The following is a 26364-nucleotide window of genomic DNA, read 5'->3' as shown; positions in this document are numbered from 1 at the left end:
GGTGGACATTCAAGCAAAACTTCTAACAAGAAAAATAAAACTACACTAAGATTTCATCTCATTCCAGTCAGAATGGCTATGATCAAGAATATAAACAATAATAAATGCTGGTGAGGTTGTAGGGGAAAAGGTATACATGTACATTGCTGGTAGAACTATAGACTAATACAAACACTCTGGAAAGCAATATGAAGATTCTTCAAAAAACTAGGGATGGGATGGGCAGGTGGTGCATGCCTATAATCCCAGTGGCTCTCAAGGTAAGGCAGCAGGATTGCAAATTCTAAGCCAGCCTCAGCAAAAGTGAGGTGCTAAGCAACTCAGTGAGACCCTGTCTCTAAAAAAATAGGACTGGGGATGTGGCTCAGTGTTCGAGTGTCCCAGTATCAAAAAAAAAAAAAAAAAACTAGGAATGGAACCACCATATGACCAGCTAACCCACTCCTTAGTATCTTCCCCAAAAAATCTAAAATCAGTATATGACAGCAATACAGCTACATCAATGTTTATAGCGGCACAATTCACAATAGCTACATTATGGAATCAACACAGATGTTTGTCAATATATGAATGGATTAAGAAATTGCGATATATATATATATATATATATATATATATATATATGCTAGAGATGTTGAACATTTTTTCAAAATTTGTTGAGCATTCATATTTCATATACATATATCACAATATATATGTAATATATACATATGTCACAATTTCTTAACATATATACATATGTACACACACACACACACTGCAGTAATGGAGTTCTATTCAGCCATAAAAAAGAATGAAATAATAGTATTTGCCAGTAAATGAATGAAAATGGAGAATATCATGCTAAGTGAAATTAGCCAAACTCAGAAACTCAAAAATCAAATATTTTCTCTCATATGTGGAAGTTCAAATAAAATAAAAGCAAGGGGGAGGGAAGAATAGGATAATGTAAAGAACCAATCAAAAATAAATTAATATAATATGGAAGTCTAGCAGAGTAGAGGAAGAAAAATGGAAAAGGGGAGGGAGGATGGAAGGGAAAAGGGGGAGGATCATGAACTGAAATAATTTCCATGTATGTATGAGTTTGTCAGGATGAACAACTACCACGTGTAACTCTAAAGCTCTAATAAAAGAAAGAAAGAAAAGAAAAACAAAGACTAGCCAAGTACCTGCCTATAATACCAACAACTTGGGAGGCTGAGGCAAGAAGATGGAAAGTTTAAGGCTAATCTCAGCAATTTAGTGAGACCCTGTCTCAAAAGAAAATTTTTAAAGGACTGAGGATGTAGCTCAGTGGTTGAATGTCCCTTGGTTCAATACCCAGTACTGAAAAAAAAAGAAGGAAAGAAAAAGAGAAAATCAAACAGAAAATCAAAGAAAACAAAACAAAAAAAGGTACTTGAAGAAAATGAAAACAGGACATAGAACAGAAGAAAACATTAAAAAGAAAAAAAAAGCTGGGCACGGAGGCGCACGCCTGTAATCCCAGTGGCTTGGGAGGCTGAGACAGGAGAATTGCGAGTTCAAAGCCAGCCTCAGCAACTGCAAAGGCGCTAAGCAACTCAGTGAGAACCTGTCTCTAATAAAATACCAAAAAATAGGGCTGGAGATGTGGCTCAGTGGTCAAGTACCCCTGAGTTCAATCCCCAGTACTAAAAAGGTAAAAAAAAAAAAAGAAAAAGAAATCTTTTAAAATCCCAAAGAGAGATACAGAAGGATATAGTAACCACAAAACAAGAACAAACTTCTAAAAACTGAACCACTTGCCAGATGTGGTGGTGCACGACTGTAATCCCAGCAGCTTGGGAGGCTGAGGCAAGAGGATCATGAGTTCAAAGCCAGCCTCAGCAATTTAGTGAGGCCCTAAGCAACTCAGTGAGACCCTGCTTAAATAAAATACAAAAAAAGGGATATGGGGATGTGGTTGAATGCCCCTGAGTTCAATCCCTGTACCCCCAACCCGCCTCAAAAAAAAAAAAAAACCTGGACTACTCAGAGAAAAAGAAAAGTATAATCACTGATTTTCTTTCCTTTTATTTTTTCAGTAGTGCTGGGGACTGAATCCAGGGCCTTGCATATACTAGGCTAGTTCTATAACAATGAGATACATTCCCAGACCCTGAAATTTTAAAAATATTCAACCACTTATAATGTTGAGGAAGTCTGCCTCAAAACAAAAAAGACAGAGAAAATGAGGTGGGGAAACAAAATCAGGGATCAAGCTTAGCATGTAGCCATCAGGAATCTAGAAAAAGCAGCTCAGAAATGGGAGAATTGAGAAATGAGTTGCCAGAAAGTAGCACAGGTTCATCAAAGACATAATGTATGACAATTTCCCTGATATGGAAGATATGGCAAGGGCCCCCTAAAAGACAACAGGGTAGAGGAGAGAAGACCTAACATAAGGTCCTTTGCCTTGAAGACCTAAAGTTCTCCAAAAGGGAAAGGAGCATGAAAAGTCCCCAGATCATTTCAATAGATGAACCTTATACAAAGATCAAGAAATCAACAACATAAGATTTCTGTGTGGTCTCTCTAGAAGCTTTAAAACAAGGTTGTAAAAAGTTTTTGTAACCTAAAATTCTTTACCCAACCATGAAATGTGAGGATGAAGAAAGAGAAGGAAGGGAGGGGAGAGAAGAGAGACAGGGAGTAGGAGAAGACATTTTTGATATGCAAACCTTCATACACTTTTCTTCTCAATTACTTTTCTTTATTTTTTTATTTATTTATATTTTGGTACTGGGGAATAAATCCAGGGGTGCTTAACCATGAGCCAGATCTCCAGTCCTGTTTTATATTTTATTTAGAGACACGGTCTCAATGAGTTACTTAGGGCCTTACTAAGTTGCTGAGGCTGGCTTTAAACTCATGTTCCTCCTGCCTCAGCCTCCCAAGCCCTTCCCAAGCCACTGGGATTATATGCATGCACCACCACACCCAGCTCCTCATGTACCTTTCTTAGGAAGCTCCTGGAAGATGTGCTTCAACAAAGCAACTCAGTAAACAAAGCTAAGGAAGACATGAGATCTAGAAGCAGGGGATTCAACCCAGGAGAGAAGAGAACTCCCAGGGTGACAGCTGTGCCACAGGCACTTAATCCATATTGAAGCCAGGGGACAAAGAGCTCCAGGAGGAATAACTCCAAGTAGAAAGCAGAAGGGAAAGAACAACTCCCATGTTTGGAAGTAGAGGGCTGAGCTAGAGCCTTTCCCTGCTGACACCCTAGCTCAGACTTGCCCCACCCTTCCATCTTACTGCAAGGGCCCCCACGTAGTAGAATTTCCTTCCTGGGACTCGGCTGGTTCCTGGAACAGGCAGTAAATGCTAGGCAGGACTTCCCACACCTGGAGAAATCACTTGTGTCAAAAATTTAGGTGTAATGATAGCCCTGACTTCCCAAGGGAAGTCCTCTTGGGTTAAATGCAGTTACAATCCCTGAGGAAAACTCTTGGGCCAGGAGTTTCCTCTAACTTCATCCTTCACAGCCACCCCAAACTTCCTCCTTAGGCTGGCACCCAGAGGCATCTAGGGCACATGCACCCCACCTCCCCTTCCAGATGCCTTATGTGAAAAGGAGTAGATGATACACATGTATATGGTCCCATGTCTCACTCCAAGCTGTGACCAGGATTTCACACTCACCGCCACATGACCCCCCTCCTCACTGAGGAATCTTCGGACATCACAGAGGGCTGCCAAGGCACACTGCCTTTAGGAGAAAAAACACAGGGTCATCCCAGCAGCTTACCCAAGCTAAGAGAATGCAGAAACTTACCCTATCCAAGATAGGAAGGGGGATAGCTCTAGGATTCCTTCACTTTTCAAGGCTTCACTTCTTTTCCTGGCAATAATTTTAGTGTTTCACTAATTCTGCTCCTGTAAGGTGCAGAATTAGTGAAACGCACTCCTGAACATTTGGATTTTTTTTTTCCTGAGACAGGAATCTCACTATGTTGCCTAGACTAGTCTTGAACAGTGATTCTCTTGCCTCAGCCTCCCAAGTAGCTGATTACACATGTGTACCACTTCAGCCCTTTTTCATTTTATTTTGAGATAGGGTCTCACTAAGTTGCTTAGGGACTCGCTAAGTTGCAGAGGCTGGTTTCAAACTTAGAGTCCTCCTGCCTCAGTCTCCTAAGTCACTGGGATTACAAACATGCACCACCATGCCCAGTTAGTAGAAATTTTTTTTTTAAATACCATTTCTGTACTTTGCCCTCATCATGTCATTGTGTATAAATCCATGCTGCCACTTTGCCTTATTCATGATTTCTAACTGTCATGCATTTTCCCCTGATTATCAAAATAAGTACTTTTAGGAGCTGGGGATGTGGCTCAAGCAGTAGCGCGCTCGCCTAGCATGCGTGCGGCCTAGGTTCGATCCTCAGCACCACATACAAACAGATGTTATGTCCGCCGAAAACTAAGAAATAAATATTAAAAATTCTCTCTCTCTCTCTCCTCTCTTTAAAAAAAAAAATAAGTACTTTTAAAAAAAGACATTTTCTTGTGTACATGCAGGGGCTGGTGGTGGGGGAAGAGAGACATTATGACTTTCCCAGTGCAATCTCAAGCTTTTTTTTTTTAAAAAATATTATATTATTACTTTATTTTTTTTAAAGAGAGAGAAAGAGAAAGAGAATTTTTAATATTTATTTTTTAGTTTTCATCAGACACAACATCTTTGTTTGTATGTGGTGCTGAGGATCGAACCCGGGCCGCACGCATGCCAGGCGAGCGCGCTACCGCTTGAGCCACATCCTCAGCCCCAACAATATCAAGCTTAATGTTCAATTTCCTGTTCTGGAAGAGAGAACTTCCAAAACCACACCTTCTGAAGGAGGATGTCACCATCTCTGTCCTTCAGCCCAGGTCCATAGACCCTCAGGAATTTGTAACCCTTACCTATAATGGATTATTGACTTCACTATTTTCAGAACATTTCAGCCCTTTTATTCATTGCTGCAATATGGACTGGCATGTAGAAATATCTTTCCTATTTTATCCATTTCTCCTTTAAGGTCTAGATATAGACAAATTACTTTTTTTTTAATCTATACTTTCATTTTTTCACCCTAAGAGTAAAGTTCCCATTTGTTTGATCTTCAGGCTCAAAATCAGTCCTCTTTCTTTTATCTGGCTCCACATCACCAGAGGGCCCTGCCTTGTATTTTACCTGCAAGTTGGCCACAAAAACCTGAACATCAGACCCCTCTTTTTGGTGAATCAGCCTGGCCCAGCCCTAATAAAGCAGGAACAAAGTGGCCTGAAGTTCAAAGTCCCACAGTAGGGAGATCTTGCCCCCTGGTGGCCATAGAAGGCATAAACAGCCTAGTGTCCAGACCATGGCGTCACTTTGCCAGTTCGTGGGGGCAACCTCATAACTTCTACCTTGAGGTTGTTTGATTTAGAGAAGTCACTAGAGCTGAGCAATGTCTGCTCACTGCCCTACCATAATGGCTGAGCCCAAAACCCAAAGCAAGTCTCTGTCATCCTAGGCTGACAGGGGCTTCAGGTGTTTTTTCTTCTTCTTCTTCTTCTTTTTTTTTTTAATAGTACTGGGGATTGGAATGAATCTAGGGTGCTCTACCAACAAGCTACATCCCCAGATTCCCAGTCTTTTTTTTTTTTTTTTTTTTTAATTTTTTGAGTCAGGGTCTTGTCTCAAACTTGCTATCCTCTTGGCTCAGATTCATGAGTCATTGGGTTATGGGTGTGTACCACTACACCTTGCTTGACAAGGGGCTCCTTGATCACCCTGATAACACCTGCCAAGAAGAGCACAGCATAGCTCCTCAGACCAGCAGTCATGCTCAGTTCCTTGGATAAAGTGTTTATTTAGTTCAAGTCTGAATGGGGATGAGGGTATCATATGCACATTTCTATCTCATTAAGAAGAGTAGGAGTGGGAACTACGCACCCAGAAGCATACAGGCCACTTCAAAACAAAGCCAAGCATGACCCACAGATGCCAAGAACATGCCAAGCACATGGCAAACATGCTTTAAATATACAGAAGGTGCTTATTCTGGGGCAAGAGAGGAAAGACCCCACCCTGCTCTATCCCTGAGGCCATCTCTGTACCATCTAGGGTTCCTCTCACCACCAGCAAGGCCTGGGGTGGTAGTCCTTCAGCACAGCCACTTCTAACCTATCTCTCCCCTCCCTGAAGCTGCTTCTGTAGTCTTACAAGATGCCCTTACCAAGGATCCTTACACCAGGGTAGGAATGGGCCAGCCACCAAGAGACTATATACCATTTCCTCTTGTTTCTAGATCCATCACATCCCAACCCACCACATCCTCAGAGGTCCAGAGAATGGCTTTAACACAGCCATTGAGGCAGAATATGGCTAGGGCTCAGGAACAGCTCAGGCATTCACCAGCTGCTCGGCTGTAGAAGCTACAAGGACTTCTCAGCAAGTAGGTGATAATTTGTTGGCCTTCTCAACAACAGTGCTTCCCCATACCCAACGTACTTACTTCCTGATTTTCAGGCCCTCTTCATTGTCCGGGAGAAAAAACTCAAAAGATTTGTATGTCTTGACCATGTCCCGACGATACTGGCCAACGTTGAATTCTGAGAGGAAGGAAAGGCTCAGCTTTCACAGAACAGTAAACCTACCAACTCCTGACCAGGATCCTTCCCCACCATCTGGCCTTCTCTTTCTTCTTCCCCTCCCCGACATATCCCCCAGTGTCCTCTAGAAGGCTTACCCCGAGTAGGCACACCAATCCAGTTCAGGTATCTGGTCAGCTTCTTAGAAATGTAGGTCTTGCCCCTGGCAGGCAGGCCCACCATGACAATGAGCGTTGGGCAGTTGGTCATGCAAACTGGAAGGAAAGCAGCACACAGTGTCAGACACAGCCAGGACCCCTCCTGTGTGCCCCTCCTTCTCTGACTGTGGTCTCTCAGCTTCAGGACACAGGACTGGCATCAGCTGTACCTTCCAGGCCTCCTGGCATCAGACAGCTCCCTGAAGACCCCACACTCAGTCTCAAGCTGGCAGATCCCTATTCCTCAGGACTGTCTTGGCTCTGGTGGACACAACAGGGATTTTACCAGCTATCATTCTGATGTGCACCAGCAATTATAAAGCTCAACCAGACATGCTGCATGAAAGACCCAAGGGGTATTCAGTGCCTGCCTCTCTCATCCAGGAATCCATACCTTAACATTCTCATGTTCCCCCCATCCCAGCAATCATTCGGTGCTGTCAGCATATACAGCCTCTGCCGCAGTCTGTCTGGGCACAAAATAACCCAGCCGCCACACAGCCTTGTAGGTTCAAACAGCAACTCTGGCGCCGGAGGCAGCAGGATCCGCCCTAATCCCCGAGCTGCCCTATTCCCAGCAGGATCCGCCCTAATCCCAGAGCCACCCTATTCCCGGAGCAGGGTCACCTTTCAACCATTCCCTCTAGCAAAATGCCAGGCGTCATTCCGACTAAACTGTGGCTCTCAACAAGCCTCACAGTTTTGCCCTCCCTGTGGTGAATTTCTTTTTCTTTTCTTTTTTTAAAATATATCTTTATTTTATTTATTTATTTTTATGTGGTGCTGAGGATCGAACCCAGGGCCTCACACATGCTAGGTGAGGGCTCTACCGCTGAGCCACAATCCCAGCCCTACGGTGAATTTCTTTTCAAAGCCTAGACTAAAAGCTGCTTTCTCAACAAGCTTTTCTCTGTGGTACTTTCATGACCACCTGGTGCACCATCACCCTCTCTAAACTGATCACTTGGAGCAGAAGCAGGCCTGCAGTGTCTGAGCCATTCAGGGTCTTGAGGCCTGGTACCATGTTGGCGTTTAAGAAATATGGGCAAGAGAAGGGAGGCATCTAGAAGTCTACCAGGGATGGGCCACCAGTGGCTAAAAATAAAATCCCAGACCAATATCCACAAGGACAGTCCTTCTGATAGTCTGTCCACCACGATATCATGTGCCAACAGGTCAGTTGCCGAGGCTAGAGGTAGGGAAGGGCCACTCCTCTGAGCCTTAGTTGGCTAGAACAGACACCAAGGCCACAGAACGGCCAGCCTCATATGATCCAACTCAGCTTTCAATGAGATCAAATTCAATCTCACCTCAGAAGCCTCAGAGAGCTTCTCTTTCATCATCCTCAGGACCTGGGCCAGTAAAACCATAGCAGATAGCCTGATGAACAGATATAGGGAACTGTCACTGCCCATTGTCTGCCCACTTGGTTCTACAATTGCCTTCACAAGTAACCCTCCTTAGATAGACTGCCAGGCCCCCTTCATGGGGGCCTCTTAGCTTAGCTTGGAAATCAGGAATTGGACAGGCAGAGATTCCTATCTTGATTCTGACACCAGCAACTCTGAGCCTTGGTGTCCCCACCATGAAATGGGATGAAAATTCCTCAGCAAAGTCCAGCACTAAACTCATGTACAAACCAAACCACTTCCAGGAAGCTGTGCTATCTACCTCATCCCAGCAGCACACCAGGCTAAGTTTCAGATGTACTTTGGCACTAACTGCACTTGGGACTTGGGATGTGAAGGCAACAAACTGGTCCCTGGAAGGACCCACAGAGAAGTAAAGGTCCCTGCTTGCCAGTGGATTTTTCATCACTCCTGTGCATGGCCTTTGTGCAAAAGGCCATGTGACCCAATCTGCAAACCCCAGGGAAAGGAAGGAAGGAACCCTACGGGACCACAGACCAACGGTGAGCAAAAGTGAAGAAACATGCAGAAAAACCTCAGCTTTGGCCTAAATGAGAGAAATACAAGTTAGGCAAGGTCCTGAATCCTCAGGCTAGCAGATGACTGAGGCCCTGTGCTGTTTGCACAATTCTTGGCCAGGCTAGCCATAGTTCTCAAGGGTAGACCATCAGCCACTAATCAGAAGGGATCCATGATTAGGCCACCTCTTTCCACTGCTTCTTGGTGTGTGTGGGGGAGATCCCATGACCTCAGGATTGTGTTTCTACATCCCCTGCCCCTTCATATCTTCTGTCTTCCCAGAGATGACCCTGGCCTCTTCTCATGGCATGAACTTCCTCCCACATCATTTGGTGACAGTATCCACCTTCCCCTCTCCCATCAATTTGCAAGGTGGGCAGTCAGGCCAGCAAATCAAGCCAGAGTACAAAACAAGGCAATAAATTAGCTATCATCTCTGCTCCTCAAGATAAGTTACAAGAAATGACCCAAAGAAAACCAAAGTTCAAGTATATTCATAGCAGCTCTGCTTACAACAGCAAAATGCTGGGGAAATTCCAGCAGTGGAGAAACTGCAGTCATGATAAAAAGGAAACACACTACAGTTCTTGAAACAGACAGCACACGGACTAAAGGAGCTGGGGTGTGCAGACAAAACTGCAATTCTGAGCCCACAAGGACCCCGATACTAAGCAAACAGGACAACAAAACACACTTCCTATAACACTGAACATAAGCAGCTTCCCTCCCTGGTGCCTTTCCTGTAAATCTGCTGAAGGTCCTAGGAGCTCTAGGAGATAAGAAGCCTAGGACAAGAAGCACTTCTACTGAAAGGGGAGCCACAAATGTCTACAACAGATTTCGAAACTGTACCTGCTCCTACCTCCTTAGGCCAAATTAGGGAAGACAGGAGCACATATATATACGTGTGTGTATATATATATATATATATATATACACACACACACACACATATATATACATATATACTATATGTATATTATATACATATTATATTATAACATATATATTATAACATATATATTATATACATATTGTATATATATGTGATATATATATATATATATATATATATATATATATATATATTTTATACACACACACACATAGTGCATGGTGGTCCCATTCAGAAAGACAAAAAATCCTCTTTCCCTCCTTCTATTGCCCTCTATACAAAAAGTCCTCTCTCCTCCTATTGTCCTCTGCACACACTGGTCCTGTCCTCAAACAGTAAGAATCTTGTCACTTTGCAACCTTTTGGATGAGAAAAGTCATCAGAAAAATTGCTCTTCCTGCTGTGATCCCTGGGACCCTCTTTATCCCTAGCCCTGCCTGCCCCACCCTAGAGCTCCTCTGAGGCCAACGATGGGGAATGTAAGAGCCTCTGGGCCCTCAGGATTGGCTCTGAATTTCATCAAGCAGGGGAAGAATTTCCAACTGTGAGTGGAGGTGATGGCAGCAAAGGACACCCCTCAGTCAATCAGCCATTTCATAGATCAAAGATGATGACTATCACTTCGCATAGATAAGGATCCCAAAGTCTGGAGGGTCAGCTCCATGCTCAAGGCCACACAGCTCAGCCAGTAAATAGCTTGAGTATACCCACCTCCAAAATCAAGGTTCTTACTCCTTTCCCTTTATTAAATAATAGCAGCTGCCCCCTAGTCAGCATCACAGCCCTAACAGGCTGGTTAGAAGAATAAGAGAGAGGAGCTTCAGCCACCACACCTCCAAAAGAGTCTAAGTAGGGCTGGCCAGGCTGAGGCCATAGCCCCTTATGACTTAAAATGAGAATCCTGAATGGCCAAGGCCCCATCAGAACTTGGTCAGCTTATAAACCACAGCCACCCCTTACCAGGACTCACAGTATGATCAGAAGAACACACAAACCTCTCCTGGAGGGCTCACATTATTGTCAAATCTATGGCCATAGTCTAGCCTGGCAGCATCAGCACAGAGGATCCCCCTCCCTGCCTTATCACACACAAGCAGAGATCAGGAGTTCAGGGAGACCATGGCACATCAGACAATCTCCCAATATCTATTTCCATATCTGCACCACCAGTTGAACTAGATGTCCTCTGAGATCCTTGCCAAGTTGCTAATCTGTTACAATATTTCAGTTACTCCTAAAACAAATCTTTCTTTTCCTTGGTAACAAAAAGCTGCAGATCCAGGACTCCAGGAGAGGTGTCCCTTAGCAATTCCACAAATTTCAGATTATCTTCTAGATGTTCCTCTCTTGCGTTTTACTATTCACCTATAAAACATGTGGATGCTTACATCCCCATGGACACAAAGATGGGTCCATTATGGCATAGTGGTCTTATTGTCATAGAGGCAATAAGACCACTATGCCATAATGGACCCATCTTTGTAATTCCCTAAAGCTCCTCCCAAAACGTGGTATTAAGGCCAAGGAGCACCCATTCTCCTTCTGGAGGACTAGCCCATACTTAGGCCTTTGAAAATTCGGACTCAGAGAGGCCAAGTGATTCTCCTAGTGCCACACAGCTCAGTTCTCCACGAAGTACTCCCTTAGCGGAAGGCCCTGGGTACAGAATGGGGAGCAAAGAAGCCAGTCCCTTCCCCGATAGGGTGGCCAGACCTACCCTATCAAGCAGAAATAGCCCCACACACCTGAACCCACTCCCTGCTCCACCACACTTCAGCCCACCACTGTCACGCCTCTTCAACCGTCCCCAACTCCCCCACAAACCCCGACTCCTCCCACCAGTTATAATAGCCTGTGCCGGTTCCCCACCAGTCCCCTGTTCCCTCTCCACGAGAGACTCCCACCCAAGCCCTCTATCCACCTATCCCGGTGCACCTCCCTCCCCTCACCACCACGTTGGCAGGCGTGCAGAGCAGGTCTCCCATTGCTGTACGGCATCCAGATCTTCTTCAGTGGGTTCTGGGTCAGTTCCCGTGGGGACGCCATCCCCGGGCCGAGACTAGTCGGACTGCGCCGCTGAGGACCCAGCAGCCAGGCCACCTCGGGCCACCCGAGGTCCCGCCCCTCAGGCTCCGCCCCTCTTCGAGCCGCGACAACGCTATTCAGTCTTCCCTCGGGTCCCGCCCCCAAATGAATAAGCTCCACCCTAACAGAAGGACCAGGCTCCGACTACGCATGCCCACCTCTCCAACAGTCCTTTTTTTTTTTTTTTTGGACCAAGCACGCCCCGAGAATACGCATGCTCAATTTCCACCAGGCCCAATGCCCGGATTATGCAGGCCCCGCCCCGGATGCGCGAACCTATCACGCTCTGCTGATTTCTGTGGGTCTCCCTGATCCCCTCCCAGGGAATTTAAGCCCCGCCTTCACGGCAAGCAGGGCTTCCGCTTCCTGCTGAGCTTGACCTCCAGTCCCCTAGGAGGGAAGTGTTTGCGCGCAATACAGCGAGGCTTGCATGATCTGCAGGGCCGGGTTAATCTGAACAAGCCTGGCGGCTTCCGCGTGACTCCAACCCCTGGTCCGCTGTCCCTGCCATTAATTGCCCCGCCCTCCTGGTCCTGCGCTGAACCACCTGGTCTGGCTCGAGCCTTGAGATTCTCCCCGGTCCATAAAACCAACCTGCTCCTCGCCGCAGGAAGAGCTCCTTTATCCTATGCACAGAGACACATGACAGATCTCAGGATCGATGGAGTTTCTCTCTTGTTTTTGGCTATTGGGGAGCACAAACTAAACTCCTGCCCTCCTAGAGCAAATGCGCAGGATCTTGTGACTGAGTTATTTGAGGATTCACTAAACCCTGGCCACATCTTAATTCTCTTGCCAGGATTTCATTTTTACCAATTAAATGTTCATCGTAAGTTTATGCATTTTTAAAATAATTTAAATAGCTTCTTCCTCTTCATCAGGAAAATGGGTGCGCTGGTCATTAATCTTAAGAGATTGTGGTGTAGACTAAATGTGTCAAATCATTCTGAGAATTCTGTTCCAAAACAAATTAGTGTTCTGATTCAGTATATTATTTATCTCCTTCCTGTCTTTGCAAATGCACAGGCGGCAAGGAAGAGATCCAGAAATTCGGGAAACCTTCTGGTTGACTCTCATGTGTTTGGCACCCGCCCAGCCCCTTCAGGCTCCTGCCTCCTCTGATTGCCAACCCTGCCTGTCCAAATTTGGGACACTTTCTGCCCTAGCCCTCACAAATATGGCTTGAACCTGGATCACACTGCCCTCTAGTGATGTCCACCATCACATCCCTAGCAGGGTCCCTGCAAACTGAAGTTCTCTGCCCAGTGTACTCAGCCAGAAGATCTGGGCATGTAGAACAAAGCTGACCTCATTGTCAGTTCATGCTGCACCTTCTTCCATGACTTGAGATGACTGATAACAAACATCTTGCCTACTTAAGGAAATGAAGGTTCAGAAGGTCTAAATGCCGGAAGCCTACCTGGACCTTGCCTGAAACCAGCTCTAGCTGCCTACTCTGGGGAATGCCCTGCCTGAAGCAGGGTCCACCATTTCCTCCTTCCTCATTCTCCAGCTGCATTTTCCATCACCCATTCCCCTCCAGGGCTCTTGTGATCATCCACCTGCTTCCTAGTTCCCCAAAGCCACTCATTCTGTTCTTGACACAGCCAACTCTCCTGCCTTTCGCCTGGCCACTGCCAAGGCCATCTTGGGGCAATCCTGGCTAACGAAACATCATTGCCACACACCCATATTCTGTCCAACACTCATTGTAGAGACTGTCTCCTCTAACACCCAGCACCTCCTGAGGCCTGCCTTCTGTCTTCTTCTGTAGCCTTCCTGGATGTTAGTAGAGAGCAGGGAGTGGAAACAGCCAGGGAAGACAAAGCAACTAGGACTATTTCTACATCCAGACAGTATGAGCCTGATTCATAGGAAACACCTTAGCTCTGTAAACTCCCACACTTCCCCAGCTGACCTTGGGCTGACCCAGACACATCCTCCCATGTCCATATACTCATCTGGGAGGTCAATGTCAGGGTCTAGGGCCCTTCCCAAAGCCAAGGTCTACATCTACTCTGAAGGTAATCACCATCTCCCCTCCCATGGCCTTATTTCTTAGGTAGAAAATTGATGGTCTGTCCAAGAGCCAGTCCACAATGCAGGAAGAACTTAGCTCAATTCCCAGCCTTCAAAACCTCACCTCCCACACCTTTACACTATTGCTGAACCTCCACACCCAGGCTCTTGGTTGTTCACTTCATTGAAATTCTCTCCTGGCTGTCTGCATCTCCCAGGATCAGTAGGTACCCCATAAAATAACTGGTCCTCATGACTTTTCCTTCCTCAGGGCATCCCAAAGTGTGCCAGCTTTCCTGTCTCAGGTATGGGAAGTGTGCTGGGATATCACTGTGTACTCATAGGTGAACATGTCTGGCTCAGCCTCTCCCCACCATGAACGTAACTGACCTGATTCCAGTTGGCTCCCAGGGTGCCCCCTCTGCACTGACCACCAAACCCCCTCCCAGTGTCACAGGCCAGAAGCCGTGGGGTGTGGCTAAAGTCTTCAACCCATAGTTCTCAAGGCTCATACTCTTTCCAGTCTGTTTATCTGTTGCTGAATTCTGGTGGAACCAATATGCCACCGTTCGCAGCATAAGGATGGGGGGCAGGCTCAATGCATGCCACACAGACTCACACGCCAGTGCACACAAGCTTGCATATGCACATGCAGAAGCACACGTACCAACAAGCCCTGTACCCAGGCATGTATATAGGGACAGGCAAGTTGTAGCAGGGCCTGCTGCTCTCTGCTGCCTCCCTTCCTCTTTATTCCCTCACCTAATGCTGCCATTGCTGGGGGGGTGGAGGTCCTTAGGAATCCTGGCCTCTTCTAGCCATTTCCAGAAGGGACTGTCCCCAGTAGCCCAGAGCACACAGAGTGTGAGGGTCTTACTTGGGGCTATAGAACCATGTAAGAAGCAGCTTATGAACTCTGATCTGTACTTCCTGATTCCACTCCAGCACAGGGCACACAGTAAGTGCTCAAAGTAATTTGAGACAAGTCAGGGCACAGAGAAAGGGCCCAGAGAGACATGAGCAAAACAGAATACACAGTAGGTGCTTTCAGAAGCTCAGGACCAGCTCAAGCACATGGTAGGTGCCCTAGAAATGCTGGTTTAATAGCTAAAGCCACATCATATGAAAAACTTCCCAAATGAGCCTCTAGTCCTCCCCAAATTGGATGACCCCTTAAAAGGGAGGTAGAAGAATATGACCCCTTTGAGGCCAGCAAGGGGCAAAGTGGGAGGGCCTCAGGCAGCTCCAGCTGGCTGTCCCTCCCCCCTGGACTAAAGGAAGACACTATTTATAGCTCCCCCTTGGCCCAGCCCCATCTCCCCTGCAAAGCAACAGTGTTTCCCTGCCTCCAGGCCAGTGACAGACTGATGCCTCCTCAGAGCACCCCTAAACCAGGGGGAAAATCCCAACACTCTCATATCCCCTCCAGTACCACCCTCGCTGTGCCCAGGTCTTTTCCCATTCCCCCCCACACTCCCCACACTGCCCCGTGCCTACCCTGCCCGCTGCTCCCCAGCCCCGGGTCGGTCAGAGATCTGCCTCTTAACGTGCCTGTGTCCATCCTGTCTCCGAACTGACCAGGGCCACCGCCCCCTGCGGCTTGGGAAGAGTAGGGCAACCCCGCCCTCTGACAGGCTCAGAGTACAGCAGCCCCGCCTCTCCAGCGGCCCTGGGCCCGCCTGCCAGGGCTGCTTAGTACTGTGAGGTTGACACTGGGGGCCCCATCCAGGCCGGCAGCCACACTCTGGCTGGCCAGTGTTGCCTCTTTCCAGTCAGAGCTGCCCTTGTCTTTCGGTGGAGTTGTCTACCTTGCCTGGAGTGCCTGCCCCATCCTCAGGCAGGCCTGTCCTCGCACCCAGGAAGTCAGTCCTAGCTCTAGGTCAGTAATGGAGTAGAAGATGTGAAATAGGCAAAACCTACTTCCAAACTAAGGGACCAAATCAGTTAAAAGAGGGTGGTGAAGGAGGGTGGACAAAAGGACAGAAAAGCTAGGTGTGACTCAACCCTCCTGCGTCACTGCATGGGTGCACATGACTGTGTGATTCTTGTCCATCCCATCCTTCAATCACTTGATGTTTATTGAGTGCCTCTTGCAGCCACAACCTTCATGTACACTATGTCACTCAGTGCTCCCAAGAAGCTTAGTGGCATCACTCTGCTTTACAGAACACCTTTGCTCAGGATAATTCAGTAAGGACTGGATAGAGTTAGATTGGAGCTTGGCAGACTAAGCCGCCTCTCCCGAGTCTTTGTTTCCAAGAATCAAAACTGGGTATGTGAAAGACAATGCCCAGTTATGTGGTACGTGTGCTTCATGCAGGTTTGAGGGACAAGTACCCACTCCTCCCTGTTCTCTTACACCCCCCCACACACATCTTGCTCACATACTCAGCTGTCAGAGCTTTGTTTGTAAAAGGCAGCACATAGAGACTCAGCCACACGTGCACAGACACCCACAAGGTAAGACACAATGGTCAGACTTTCTGTGTACAGTCGTATCTATCTGGGATAGAAGCTGCCTCGTGAAGCAGAACACATGTATGTAAACTTCAGCCAGCACTTCCATGTGTGGTGGCCTAGGAGGGGGAAAAACCTGTAGGCCTTAGATGGACTGGTCTCAGATGCAGTGTTCGTTTCTTGTTTTGAGGCTTCTGAATATAACATGATGGTTACCCCATGTAATAATGTCCAGATGCCCTGTGACTGTGGAGCACCAAGACATAGCAATATTGTACTTGGCAGTGACCTTGTATGGTACTGTTCAAACTTTCCAAACATACTGTAAGTCTGTAGAGTACACAGGCATGGCAAGACATCAATACAACAATGTCCAAGGTGTCCAGAGCCCCTGACTGTGGTACACTCAGATGGGATAAGACACTACTTGGCAGTGGCCTATTACAGTGGTGTTCAAGTGCACTCTGCCCAGATGTAGTATGATCCAGCTCTGTTGCCATCCTCTATGTTTTTCCATCCAGACCAACCCCATCATTATAACCCTCTCTCTCTCAGGCTTAGCGGCGGCCAATGTGAGCCAGGATGCGAGCATTGGTTGCAGCCTGCTCCCTGGAAGCCCTGGCCCGGGCCTGCTCCAGTAAAATCTGTAGGAGGCCAATGGGGACATCCAGTGAGAGGGCGATACGTGGTCCAAGGCGGGGTACAGGGCTTGAGTAGCTCCAGGCAGCTGAGGGACTTGTGGCAGTAGCTGAGGGGCTCTTCAAGGACACAGAGAAAGGAGTGGTCTGGGAATAGTTCTGAGGAAGAATCTGGAAGGCTGGGATAGGGGTCACTGAAACAACCATGACTCTGCCCAACATCAGGACCATCAGCACCAGCGGAGCCCACCTGGTCATCATGTGGTCAGGCTGTGAGGAGAAAACAGGCTCAGGGAAGGGGCTCTGTCAACTATGGTTAACAGACAGAAACAGATGGCAAGAGCAGAGAGAGAGAGAGGAAGAGTCAAAGAGACAGACAGGGAGGCCAGGCCAGGGACAGAGAGAAAGTCAGTGAGAGACAAAGATAAAGGGATGAGAAGAAAGCTAGAGTAAATCAAGACAGAGCTAAACAGAGAAGGGGGGCCCCCAGACAGAAAGATTGAAAAGGGGAATGAGAGAAATCAAAAACACAAAAGAGGGGGGAAAGGAGAAGGAAAGGGAGATGAATGAGATGAAGGCAGAGCAAAATAGGAGACTGGAAGAAAAGACAGAGACAGAAACCATCCAGAGACACCATGATGGAAACAGATTCAGAGTCAGAAAAAACAGACAGCTGATTTAAGAAGAAGTAGTAGGAATGGGAATCCTTGAGGCAGAGAAGCAGCTGGAGACCTCAGACCCTCCCAGGTCCATATATCTCCATGAACTTGAACCCAAGGACCACTCAACCCCCAAGACCTCTCCCGACCCAACACCAGTCCTACCACTGACAGCTTCCTCTGGGGTAAGTTGCGATGTCTATGGCTGCTGGGGCTGGGATCAGGCGATGCTATCCTATGTTCTGACCCTCTGCTCCACTTCTGGGCCCATTTATCTCCACTAGCCCACTGTGGTGGGAGGTGGGTGTTTCCTGGCATGAGGCAGCCCCCACCTATGACTCATCCCCTCCTAGCAAGCAGTAAGGACACATCTTTATCTGCTTCTTTCTGAGGGTCACAGGAAAATGACCATGGCGGTGCAGCAGGACTTTGTATTCATGCAATACTGACTCCCCCGAGGGAAAATATGCCCCCCACAACATCACCCCCAAGAAGTCATAACAAGGACATTTTAAAACAGCAGCTTTAATGCCCCCCAGAATCAGCACCATGGCATCACAGGCCTGGGTCAAGGGGTGGGTCAGACGCAAGTCACCTCCGCTCACTGCCCATAGCCACCCCCCATGGTGAGTCATCCACCAGGGAGGCAGGAGCCACAATGGGGGTTTGTCCATAGGGACAAAGGCTAGACCCACAGGACCAAGTCACTGAAATAATGGACATGCACACACACGCTCATGTGCACAGAGGTCTCTAGCACCAAGGGGAGGGACAGCAGGACCTGTTGAGATCCAGATTCTTCCAGGGGACACTAAACAGCAGCTCATCAACTCTGGGCAGCACCTGGGTGGAGCAGGTTAGAGACTGTCTTCAGCCCCTGACCCCCTTACACAGTATGCAGACCACAGAGAAACACGGCAAAACACCTTCTGGCGGGATAGGGAGTGCTGTGGGGACCAGAAGCCTAGCAGTAGGTGGGGCTCTGACTCAGAGAAGGACCCATACTCAGGTCTTTAAAGAAGGGAACATGGAGAGGGACCATAATGGGAGTTCTACAGTTGAGGTTCTGTATTCAGTTCTTTCATCTGGGGGGTCCATCCCAGGTCCCCCACTCTGAGGGAGCTTCTCACTCATGACCTTGATCCTCAGGGCCCAGTTCCCTGCTGAGGTGGGGCTAAGCCTCTACCTGTTTTCTGGCTCTGGATCACGTGGGGCAGGCAGCGGCGCTCACAGGCTTCACGAGTTCCAAAACGGTTGGCATTCCCTCCACAGCCACCATAGACAAAGGGGTGACAGGCCTTTGTCCTGCCTGGCACAGCCCGATGGTACCAGCGCAGGGTGAAGGCAGTACAGGAGCCCTCATCCAGAGGTAGGGAGCAGGGGTCTGGGGTCAATGGGGATCAATGAGAGGCCAGCAGGGAATGGCTCCACCTGCCCTTACCTGAACCCCTCTAGGCACATCCCTCATTCTCACCATCACCATCCCAAGGAACCTCAAGGTCCTGGTATTCCTCCACAGAATACTCAGAGTATTCTGAGAACTCGTCATCTTCAGGGGGCACTTGGTCTACAGCACAGTGGGATATACCATGAGGGAGAAGCTGCTGGCCCTGGGGTAGTGTGGGCAGCACTAATCTCCCCCTGTGTGCATAAGGGTATCCATGCATATGCCCTGCATGTGGACCCTATGTGCATGGCATGTGCTCTGCATGCATGAGCACCTAGATACATGCCCATGTTCCATCCATACATGCCCCATGGTCCAGTCATTCTCACCTTCCTCTTCTACATGAGAGACACGGAGTACAGGCACTGGCCTGTGCATCTGGGTGCCAGCTGTGTCTGCAGCATAACTAGGGAGGGGTCCTGGAGCAAAGAACAAGTGATGACACGTGGGGTCATCATGAGCGGCCATACCAGCCACTCCCCAGGTGATAGACAGGGCAGGACCTAGGGTGAAGAAAGTTCTAGGCACAGAAAACTACTCACGTGATCCAGATGCAATAAACTGTCCCTGGCAGGCTGAAAAGGGTAGAAAGAGACAATGATGAAGGGAGAAAGAGACAAAAGAAAGATGGGAAGACACACACAAACACACACACATATACACACACACAGAGGGAGATTGAGATGTACAGAGAAACAGCAGGAGAGACAGTGATAGAAGGACCAATAGAGAGAATGATAGGTAGAAGGATAGAGAGAAGGAGGCAAAGAGAGAGAGTGAAAAGAGGGAGAAAGAGGAAGAAAGATAGAGGAGAAGTAGACAGGAATGAGAAATTGGGAAAAGGTCAACAAAGGGCAAGAATAGAGGGAGACAGAAACAGGTAGGCATAGACAATAAATGCAGTTGCAAAAAAAAAGAGGAAAAAGTACAAACAAAAGAATTAATCAAAAAATTACAGAGCTGGGGTTGTGGCTCAGTGGTAGAGCGCTCGCCTCACACATGCGAGACCCTGGGTTCAATCCTCAGCACCACATAAAAATAAATAAGTGAAATAAAGGTATTGTGTCCAACTACAACTAAAAAAATAAATATTAAAAAAAAAAATTACAAAGAGAAAGAGAGGAAGAGCAGAGCTTCACTCTGATGTTCCCAAATTCATCGCTGCCTGGCTTGTGTCAGAGCCAGTGGGACCAGCTCTGCTTCCTCCTCTATTCCCTCCACACATGGCGACTCTGAAATCCTCAACTTTGTGGCTATCTACATCTGCTGCGCATCTCTCATCACTGAGAGAATTTCTGTCAGCATCCTGTCCTACAGTATGTGTGCCCTTCTGAATACCTATCCATCTCAACTCATCTCTTTGACACTTGCCTCCTGTAAGTATTGGGGACCTGTCAGCCCCTATCTAGGTGTTCTGGGACAGAGTGGGACAAGGTACCAGACACTCCAGGCTAGGCTCACTCACCACAATGCTGACTCATCTCCTGACGCACAAAGCCCCGAATGTCATCCTCCTGGAGACAAGACCACAAGGACCATGAAGAACCCATGAATCACAGAAGTGACATCAGGCACATAATGCAGGGGTCAAAAAGAGTCAGGAGCCTAGGGTCCAGGGGCTCAGGGTGTTGGGTGTGGAGACAGAGCCCTAGCCCACAAAGACCCACACTTACTGTCAATGCAGCTTCTCCCTTCTCTCCACGGGGACCAATGGGCCCTGGCCGCCCCTATGTGCAACAGATAAGAATAGGCTGTGACCTCAGGTTCAGGGACATCAGGGTCACCCCAATCTTTGACCTCGAGCCTAGAAATCCCACTTACCTGCTCTCCTCTCTCACCAGGGGTCCCAGGAGCCCCAGGGGCCCCTACCACACTCTCTCCAGGGGGACCTCGCTCACCCTGCCAGACACAAGGATCAAGTGAGCAAGACCAGAGTTGGTAAGGGTCAGAAAACAGGCAAATTTGGGATCACAGCTTCAGAGGTTGGGGCAAGGAGACTGGGGAATGGGTTGCAAAGTCAGAAGTCCGAGAGGTAGGAAAGGTAGGGAGGGTTAAAAATGTAGCTCAGTGGTAGGGTACTTGCCTAACATATGTGAAGCCCTGGGTTCAATCCCTAGCACCACTCCCCCATACCAAAAACAAAAGGGTAGGGAGGTTCAGAGCTTAGGAGTCAGAGAATTCAGTCAAGAACTCTTACTTTCTGACCCTGAAGTCCTTCAGGGCCTTTGGGACCAACACCACCAGGTGGCCCTGGGGGACCACTAGCACCATCATTGCCCCTAGGACCTGGAAAACCCACAATTCCTGGGGATCCCTGAAGAGAGATGGGATAGGGTCAGTAATAAAAATCTTGAAAGATGAACTCACTCCCAAAGAGCATGCTCTCCTCAGTTTACCATGATCTTGACCTTGACTTACCCGCTCTCCTTTCTCACCCTGGTCACCCTTGGGTCCTAACTGTCCATCAAAGCCTCGGTCACCCTGGGAACAGAAGAAACATAAGAGACACTTTGCCTTGACCTCCCTCAGATCCTGAACCTCCCCAAACTCCCATGAGTCCCCAGGCTCAATGCTTACAACCTTCCATGATCTGAGCATCTGTGATTACCAGCTGTGATCCCCATGACACCAACCCGTCTATAACCCACCACCCTGATATACATGAACCTCTGCTCCATGTTCCACTTTTTCATCTAAACTCTCCACTGTGATCCTTGCCCATCCTGAAATCTCACGACTAGCCCCACACCATCCCCCAACACCTGAACCCTCTACAACCTTCCTTGACCTTAAACCCTCATCACCCTATTGTAGCTTTCCTTGCCCCATCCTGACTCCCCATCATGACCACTCAAGAGATCCTGTACCTTGGGACCAATCAGGCCCTCTTTGCCAGGAGCCCCAGACTGGCCTGGCACACCAGGCTCCCCCTGGAGAAAAGAAAACAGAGCTTAGACCCTGGCCCAGCCGTATCCCACCTGGCCCACTTGGTCCTCCTCATTCTGGGTGTTCCTCATACTCACCATCTCTCCTTTTCGTCCTACCAGCCCTGGACGGCCAGGAAGACCAGCTTCTCCCTACAGGCATCAGGTTTGGGGTCAGTCTTGGGTACCAGATACCATGGTCCCCACACTAACTTTTACCTCTGTACCTTGTCTCCCTTCTCTCCATCAAGGCCACAGGCTCCCTTCATCCCCCGTTCACCCTAAGGGCAAAAAGCAGGTGAGAAAGAAACTTCCAGGTACTTCACCATATGAGCTCTTCACCCTAAAACTAACTCCCCCAACAGACTTTAGACATTCCAACATCTGACCTAACACCCAACATTCATCCCTGGATACCCTAACATCTGACCCCAGCTTCCTCACCCTCCAGTATCCAGCCTTCCTGACAAGAAGAACAGAACAAAACAAAAAACCTGATCCCCTTCCCACCTTGATGCCCCTGGGGCCCATGAAGCCAGTATCTCCTTTGTCTCCTCGGAAACCAGGTGCTCCATCCTTTCCTGGGGCTCCCTGGGGTGGGGGTAAGGTGTAGACATGAGGTCAAAGGAAATTAGTGAAGAGTTGCAGCAGGGAACATCATAAGGTAACAATCACCGAGGAGGCCAGCAGCACGGGAAGGGAAAAGTTTGGCATGGGGAAGAGTCACTTTGGGCAGGCAAAACCATCATAGAGTATTACTATGGAGGCAGGTCCCCTGGGCAACAGGAAGACATCTTGAGACATTGGTCACCATAAGGTCAAAAGCTACATGAGTGAGACCACCATGGAGATGGAGTTCCCACAGGAGGTCTCTGTGGGAGTGGAAGCACTTACCGGGTCACCAGGGATCCCTGCAACACCAGGCTCACCCTATAAGAAACATTATGGGAGAAACCTTCAATGTGACCATTCTTCATGCTGGCCTATCTGTTGCAGCTAGTTGGCACCCCCGAGGCCAGAAATCTGTGTTAACACTCATGTGGCCAACAGCGAGGGAACGAGGATCCCTACAACACTTAGGAGACACCCAGGGACAGGTGTGCGTAATGTGTGTTTGACTCTAGTGCAGAGTTTACCTTGGGTCCTATGAGTCCTCGAGCTCCCATTGACCCAGTGGAGCCCTTGTCACCAGGCTCCCCCTTGGTGCCCTGTGGGAGGGACCAGGAGAGGAACAGTCAGGACCATACCAGGCTGGAGGATGACTGGCGCCTCCAAGTTAGGACAGGTTCCTCAGTGTCACTCCCACTGACCCCAGTGGCTCCCTCCCTTCTACCCAGGATTCAACAACTCATTTATTGCTCTGGGACCCCCAGACTCCTGCCTTTCCCTCTTACGCTAGGCTCTTAATCCCATCTGGACTACCCTAACACCCAAGGAGCCTGCTTTCAGGAACTTCATAGAGCCACAGTCTACCCAACTTCTTACATTAAAGCCCTAAAGCCCTCCCTCTATCCCCACTCTCTCAAGTCACTACAGCCTACAGAAACCCTGCCCCTAATCCCCAGAAAGACCCCTCCTACACTCACAGACCCACTATGGAATCCCCATACCCTTCAGGGCTCCATATAGTATACCCACCCTCTTCCCTGTACCTTGTCACCAGGGTTTCCATTGTCTCCCCGAGGTCCTTTGTCACCATCTAAGCCCTGAGGCCCTCGTTCACCCTGGGTCAGAAATTAGGAATGAGGGTCAGAGCTTGAGACCTTTGAGTTTTCATCGCCACAGGATTCCCTGTCACACTAAGGAAGACCCAATCTGCACATGAATAAGACTCACTCACCATGTCCCCCTTGGCACCCCGTGGCCCTGGAGGCCCCACAATCACAGCTGAGTCACCCTGAGAAGGCAGAGAGTAGTCAACAGAGTCAAGAGCACCCCAATCTCTTGCTCTTCCCATCCCCCATGCCCACACTCACCTTGTCACCCTTTAGCCCTGCAGTTCCAGCATCACCCTATTGGGTAAAAGAATGTGAATCTCATTCAAGCTGAGGAGCCTTTAGTCCTGAATTATACGCCCCACCCCACTCACCACAGGGGCATTTTACCTACATTCTTACCTTCTCTCCTCTGTCCCCCCGGATGCCTGGGGGCCCCTACATGAAGGAAGATGACCATAAGCTATGAAGATTTGAGGGGACTAGTGAGGAGACAGCTCAGGGAGAGGCAAAGAGAGAGGGACAGAGGGGGGATGAAGGAAACAGAGAGCTAGAGCAGACAAGGAGAATTAGAAGGCTGGGGTGGACTGCAGAGAGTATCTCAAGGGCATATAGGGGACAGTCAGGGTACTGAAGTCATACTCCTGGCACTTTTCCCAAAGGAACCCACCATGAGTCCTCGAGGTCCCTCCTGACCAGGGTGGCCGTCTTCACCCTGGATGGTGACATTAAGTTAATTGACTCAGGGGTTGGAAATTCAAGGCAAGAGTGGTCATGAAGGAGTCATTGTCTGCCTCTCTGGCAGTGGGCCTGGCTATGAGAAGACATACATACCCGGATACCTGGCTCGCCACGCTCGCCTCGGGGCCCAGGAAGCCCTGCTCCAGGGTCTCCCTGAAGATCAACAGAATATCCTGGATAAGTGAGGGGACTCAGTGGGGGACAGAGGGCCATGGGAGATTAGTGGAGGTTGGAGGTTGGAGGTGACTAGAGCACAGGAAAAAGAAGATGACCATAAGCTATGAGGATTTGAGGGGACTAGTGAGACAGCTTGGGGACAGGCAAAGAGAGAGGCACAAAGAATAAGCACACTAAAGCCAAGGTAGCATTCCACCTACCTTGTCTCCTTTCAGTCCAGAGGCTCCAGGCACTCCCTGTGGGTCAGAATAAGGTAAAGGTCCTATGGTCCTTAAAGCCCACACATACCCAGCCCTGCAGTGTGGTCTATCCCCATTATAAATTCTCATGTGGACAGACTCATGGGGCATTGGGACACTTCTACTCACCGCTGACCCTGGTGGTCCAGGTGGTCCCAAGGGGCCTGGGGGACCTTCTCTTCCTGGGAGGCCTGCCAGACCCTATAGGAAAATGGGGCAAGAAAGGCAGAAAGTAACTTAAGAAACTTCTTTCTCTTCTTCTCAAGTGAGGAGCCCCTAAGACAGGGTCTGGTTTCCCTCCTCCTCACCCACCACTAGATTTAGAAGTCTTGAAGTCATCAAGTCATGGAATGGAACCACTATGTGACCCAGGTATCAATCCCTAGGTTTATACCCAAAGGACTTAAAATCAGCATACTACAGTGATGCAGCAACATCAATGTTTATAGCAGCTCAATTCACAAAGCTGACCTATAAAACCAACCTAGATGCCCTTCCACAGATGAATGAATAAAGAAAATGTGGTACATATACACAATGAAATATTACTAAGCCTTAAAGAATAATTGAAATGATGGCATTTGCATGTAAATGGATGGAAATAGAGAATACCATGCTAAGTGAAATAAGCCAATCTCAAAAAAAACAAAGGCCAAATATTTTTTCTGATAAGCAGATGTTGATCCATGGTGACAGGGAGGGGAAGGATAGAATGAAGGAACTTTGGATTGTGCAGAGGGGAGTAAAGGGAGGGGTGGGGTGGTAGGGATGGGAAAAACAGTAGAATGAGACAGACATTATTACCCTATATACATGTATGATTATACTTTTGATGTGACTCAGCACCATTACAGCCAGAAGAATGAGAAGTTATGCTCCATTTGTGTACAATGTGTCAAATGCATTCCACTGTCATGTATAATTAATTAGCATTTTTAAAAAATAAGTCATCAAGCTCCCATGTGTTCTCAGCCACTCACCCGCTCTCCACTGGGGCCTGGCTGGCCCATCTCTCCTCGAGGGCCTGTCTGACCAGGAAACCCAACAACACCAGGAGCACCAGGATTACCAGGAGGGCCCAGGTCTCCCTGAAGGAGAGAGAGCAAATGGAGAAGGGGTTATATGGGACGCCTTTCTGGGACTAGTCCTAGAATTCCTTCTTTCTCCCACCTCCAGAGGCCACCTTGCCCACTGTCCCTGCCACTGTGATTGGATACTGACTTACCTTCATACCTGGAGGACCAGTTGGCCCAGGGAGCCCTTGGACCCCAATTCCTGGGTCACCCTTTGAGGGAAAGAGAGGTCATATCAGGATCATGGGGTCTCAGGATCATGACCCCCAGCAGGGACCCTTCTGGGTAAATATACCTTGTTTCCTTTAAGTCCTGGAGCCCCTTTTTGACCCTGAAAAAAAAAAAGTAAACAGCACTTGAAAGGGTAGGAATATACAAACCAAACTTAGACATGGGCCAAAAACATTCCCAGGGGAGCTCAGATATGATCATGAACCCACGGAAACTCAGGATTATAACTAAGGCTTGGCTTACAGAAGTCCAGACATTTCCATGGGTTCATGAGTACATAAACTGAAGTTCAGATGTGACCACCGATACGTGGGAGTTCAGGCATGACCAAAGGCACATGGAGCTCACACACGA

At 48.3% G+C, this 26364-nt stretch overlaps 3 protein-coding genes across 9 annotated transcripts in view; all 3 read right to left on the bottom strand.

Moving 5' to 3' along the window:
- Pfkfb4 (6-phosphofructo-2-kinase/fructose-2,6-biphosphatase 4) overlaps positions 1–15303 on the bottom strand; it is a 43680-nt gene extending 28377 nt beyond the window's left edge. The window contains exons 1-4 of one of the 5 annotated variants that reach the window (XM_046431760.2): positions 15207–15303; positions 6723–6839; positions 6489–6585; positions 3649–3715 (exon numbers count right to left, since the gene is read on the bottom strand). In XM_046431760.2, coding sequence (XP_046287716.1) covers positions 3649–3715; positions 6489–6585; positions 6723–6839; positions 15207–15270 — 345 coding nt within the window. In that variant the 5' untranslated portion in view covers positions 15271–15303. Of the gene's footprint in view, positions 1–3648; positions 3716–6488; positions 6586–6722; positions 6840–6952; positions 7448–11554; positions 11748–15206 lie in introns of those variants that run through there. The other 4 variants (XM_046431762.2, XM_058574845.1, XM_046431759.2 and 1 more) reach the window with 4 other exon arrangements.
- A 747-nt stretch (positions 15304–16050) lies between these two features.
- Positions 16051–17604, bottom strand: Ucn2 (urocortin 2). Its single transcript, XM_046431209.2, has one exon. It carries the CDS (start codon positions 17063–17065, stop codon positions 16724–16726), a length of 342 nt encoding a protein of 113 aa, XP_046287165.1. The 5' UTR covers positions 17066–17604; the 3' UTR covers positions 16051–16723.
- Positions 17605–17968: 364 nt separating this feature from the next.
- Positions 17969–26364, bottom strand: part of Col7a1 (collagen type VII alpha 1 chain) — a 37003-nt gene continuing 28607 nt past the window's right edge. For 2 of the 3 annotated variants that reach the window (XM_058574808.1, XM_046431644.2), the window contains 27 exons: positions 26075–26110; positions 25932–25991; positions 25687–25794; positions 24836–24907; positions 24668–24703; positions 24384–24443; positions 24220–24264; positions 23952–23987; positions 23811–23846; positions 23675–23731; positions 23487–23558; positions 22971–23042; positions 22729–22764; positions 22345–22425; positions 22062–22115; positions 21934–21987; positions 21778–21840; positions 21329–21391; positions 21108–21224; positions 20732–20809; positions 20584–20637; positions 20376–20424; positions 19453–19485; positions 19240–19329; positions 18938–19030; positions 18650–18847; positions 17969–18306 (listed from right to left, as the gene is read on the bottom strand). In XM_058574808.1, the coding sequence (XP_058430791.1) occupies positions 18290–18306; positions 18650–18847; positions 18938–19030; positions 19240–19329; positions 19453–19485; positions 20376–20424; positions 20584–20637; positions 20732–20809; positions 21108–21224; positions 21329–21391; positions 21778–21840; positions 21934–21987; positions 22062–22115; positions 22345–22425; positions 22729–22764; positions 22971–23042; positions 23487–23558; positions 23675–23731; positions 23811–23846; positions 23952–23987; positions 24220–24264; positions 24384–24443; positions 24668–24703; positions 24836–24907; positions 25687–25794; positions 25932–25991; positions 26075–26110 (1770 nt within the window). In that variant the 3' untranslated portion in view covers positions 17969–18289. Of the gene's footprint in view, positions 18307–18649; positions 18848–18937; positions 19031–19239; positions 19330–19452; positions 19486–20375; positions 20425–20583; positions 20638–20731; positions 20810–21107; positions 21225–21328; positions 21392–21777; positions 21841–21933; positions 21988–22061; positions 22116–22344; positions 22426–22728; positions 22765–22970; positions 23043–23472; positions 23559–23674; positions 23732–23810; positions 23847–23951; positions 23988–24219; positions 24265–24383; positions 24444–24667; positions 24704–24835; positions 24908–25686; positions 25795–25931; positions 25992–26074; positions 26111–26364 lie in introns of those variants that run through there. The other variant, XR_009225613.1, reaches the window with a different exon arrangement.

This window comes from Marmota monax, unplaced genomic scaffold (genome assembly GCF_021218885.2).
Source record: "Marmota monax isolate L192 unplaced genomic scaffold, Marmota_monax_Labrador192_F-V1.1 WCK01_AAM20220418_F8-fsc00022, whole genome shotgun sequence".
NCBI lineage: Eukaryota > Metazoa > Chordata > Mammalia > Rodentia > Sciuridae > Marmota > Marmota monax.
Note: the sequence above shows the minus strand (reverse complement) of the source record. Positions and strands in the feature narration are given on the sequence as shown.

Coding starts and splice junctions, on each gene's coding strand:
- Ucn2 (XM_046431209.2), bottom strand. CDS start 17,065: ATGATGACCAGGTGGGCTCCGCTGGTGCTGATGGTCCTGATGTTGGGC.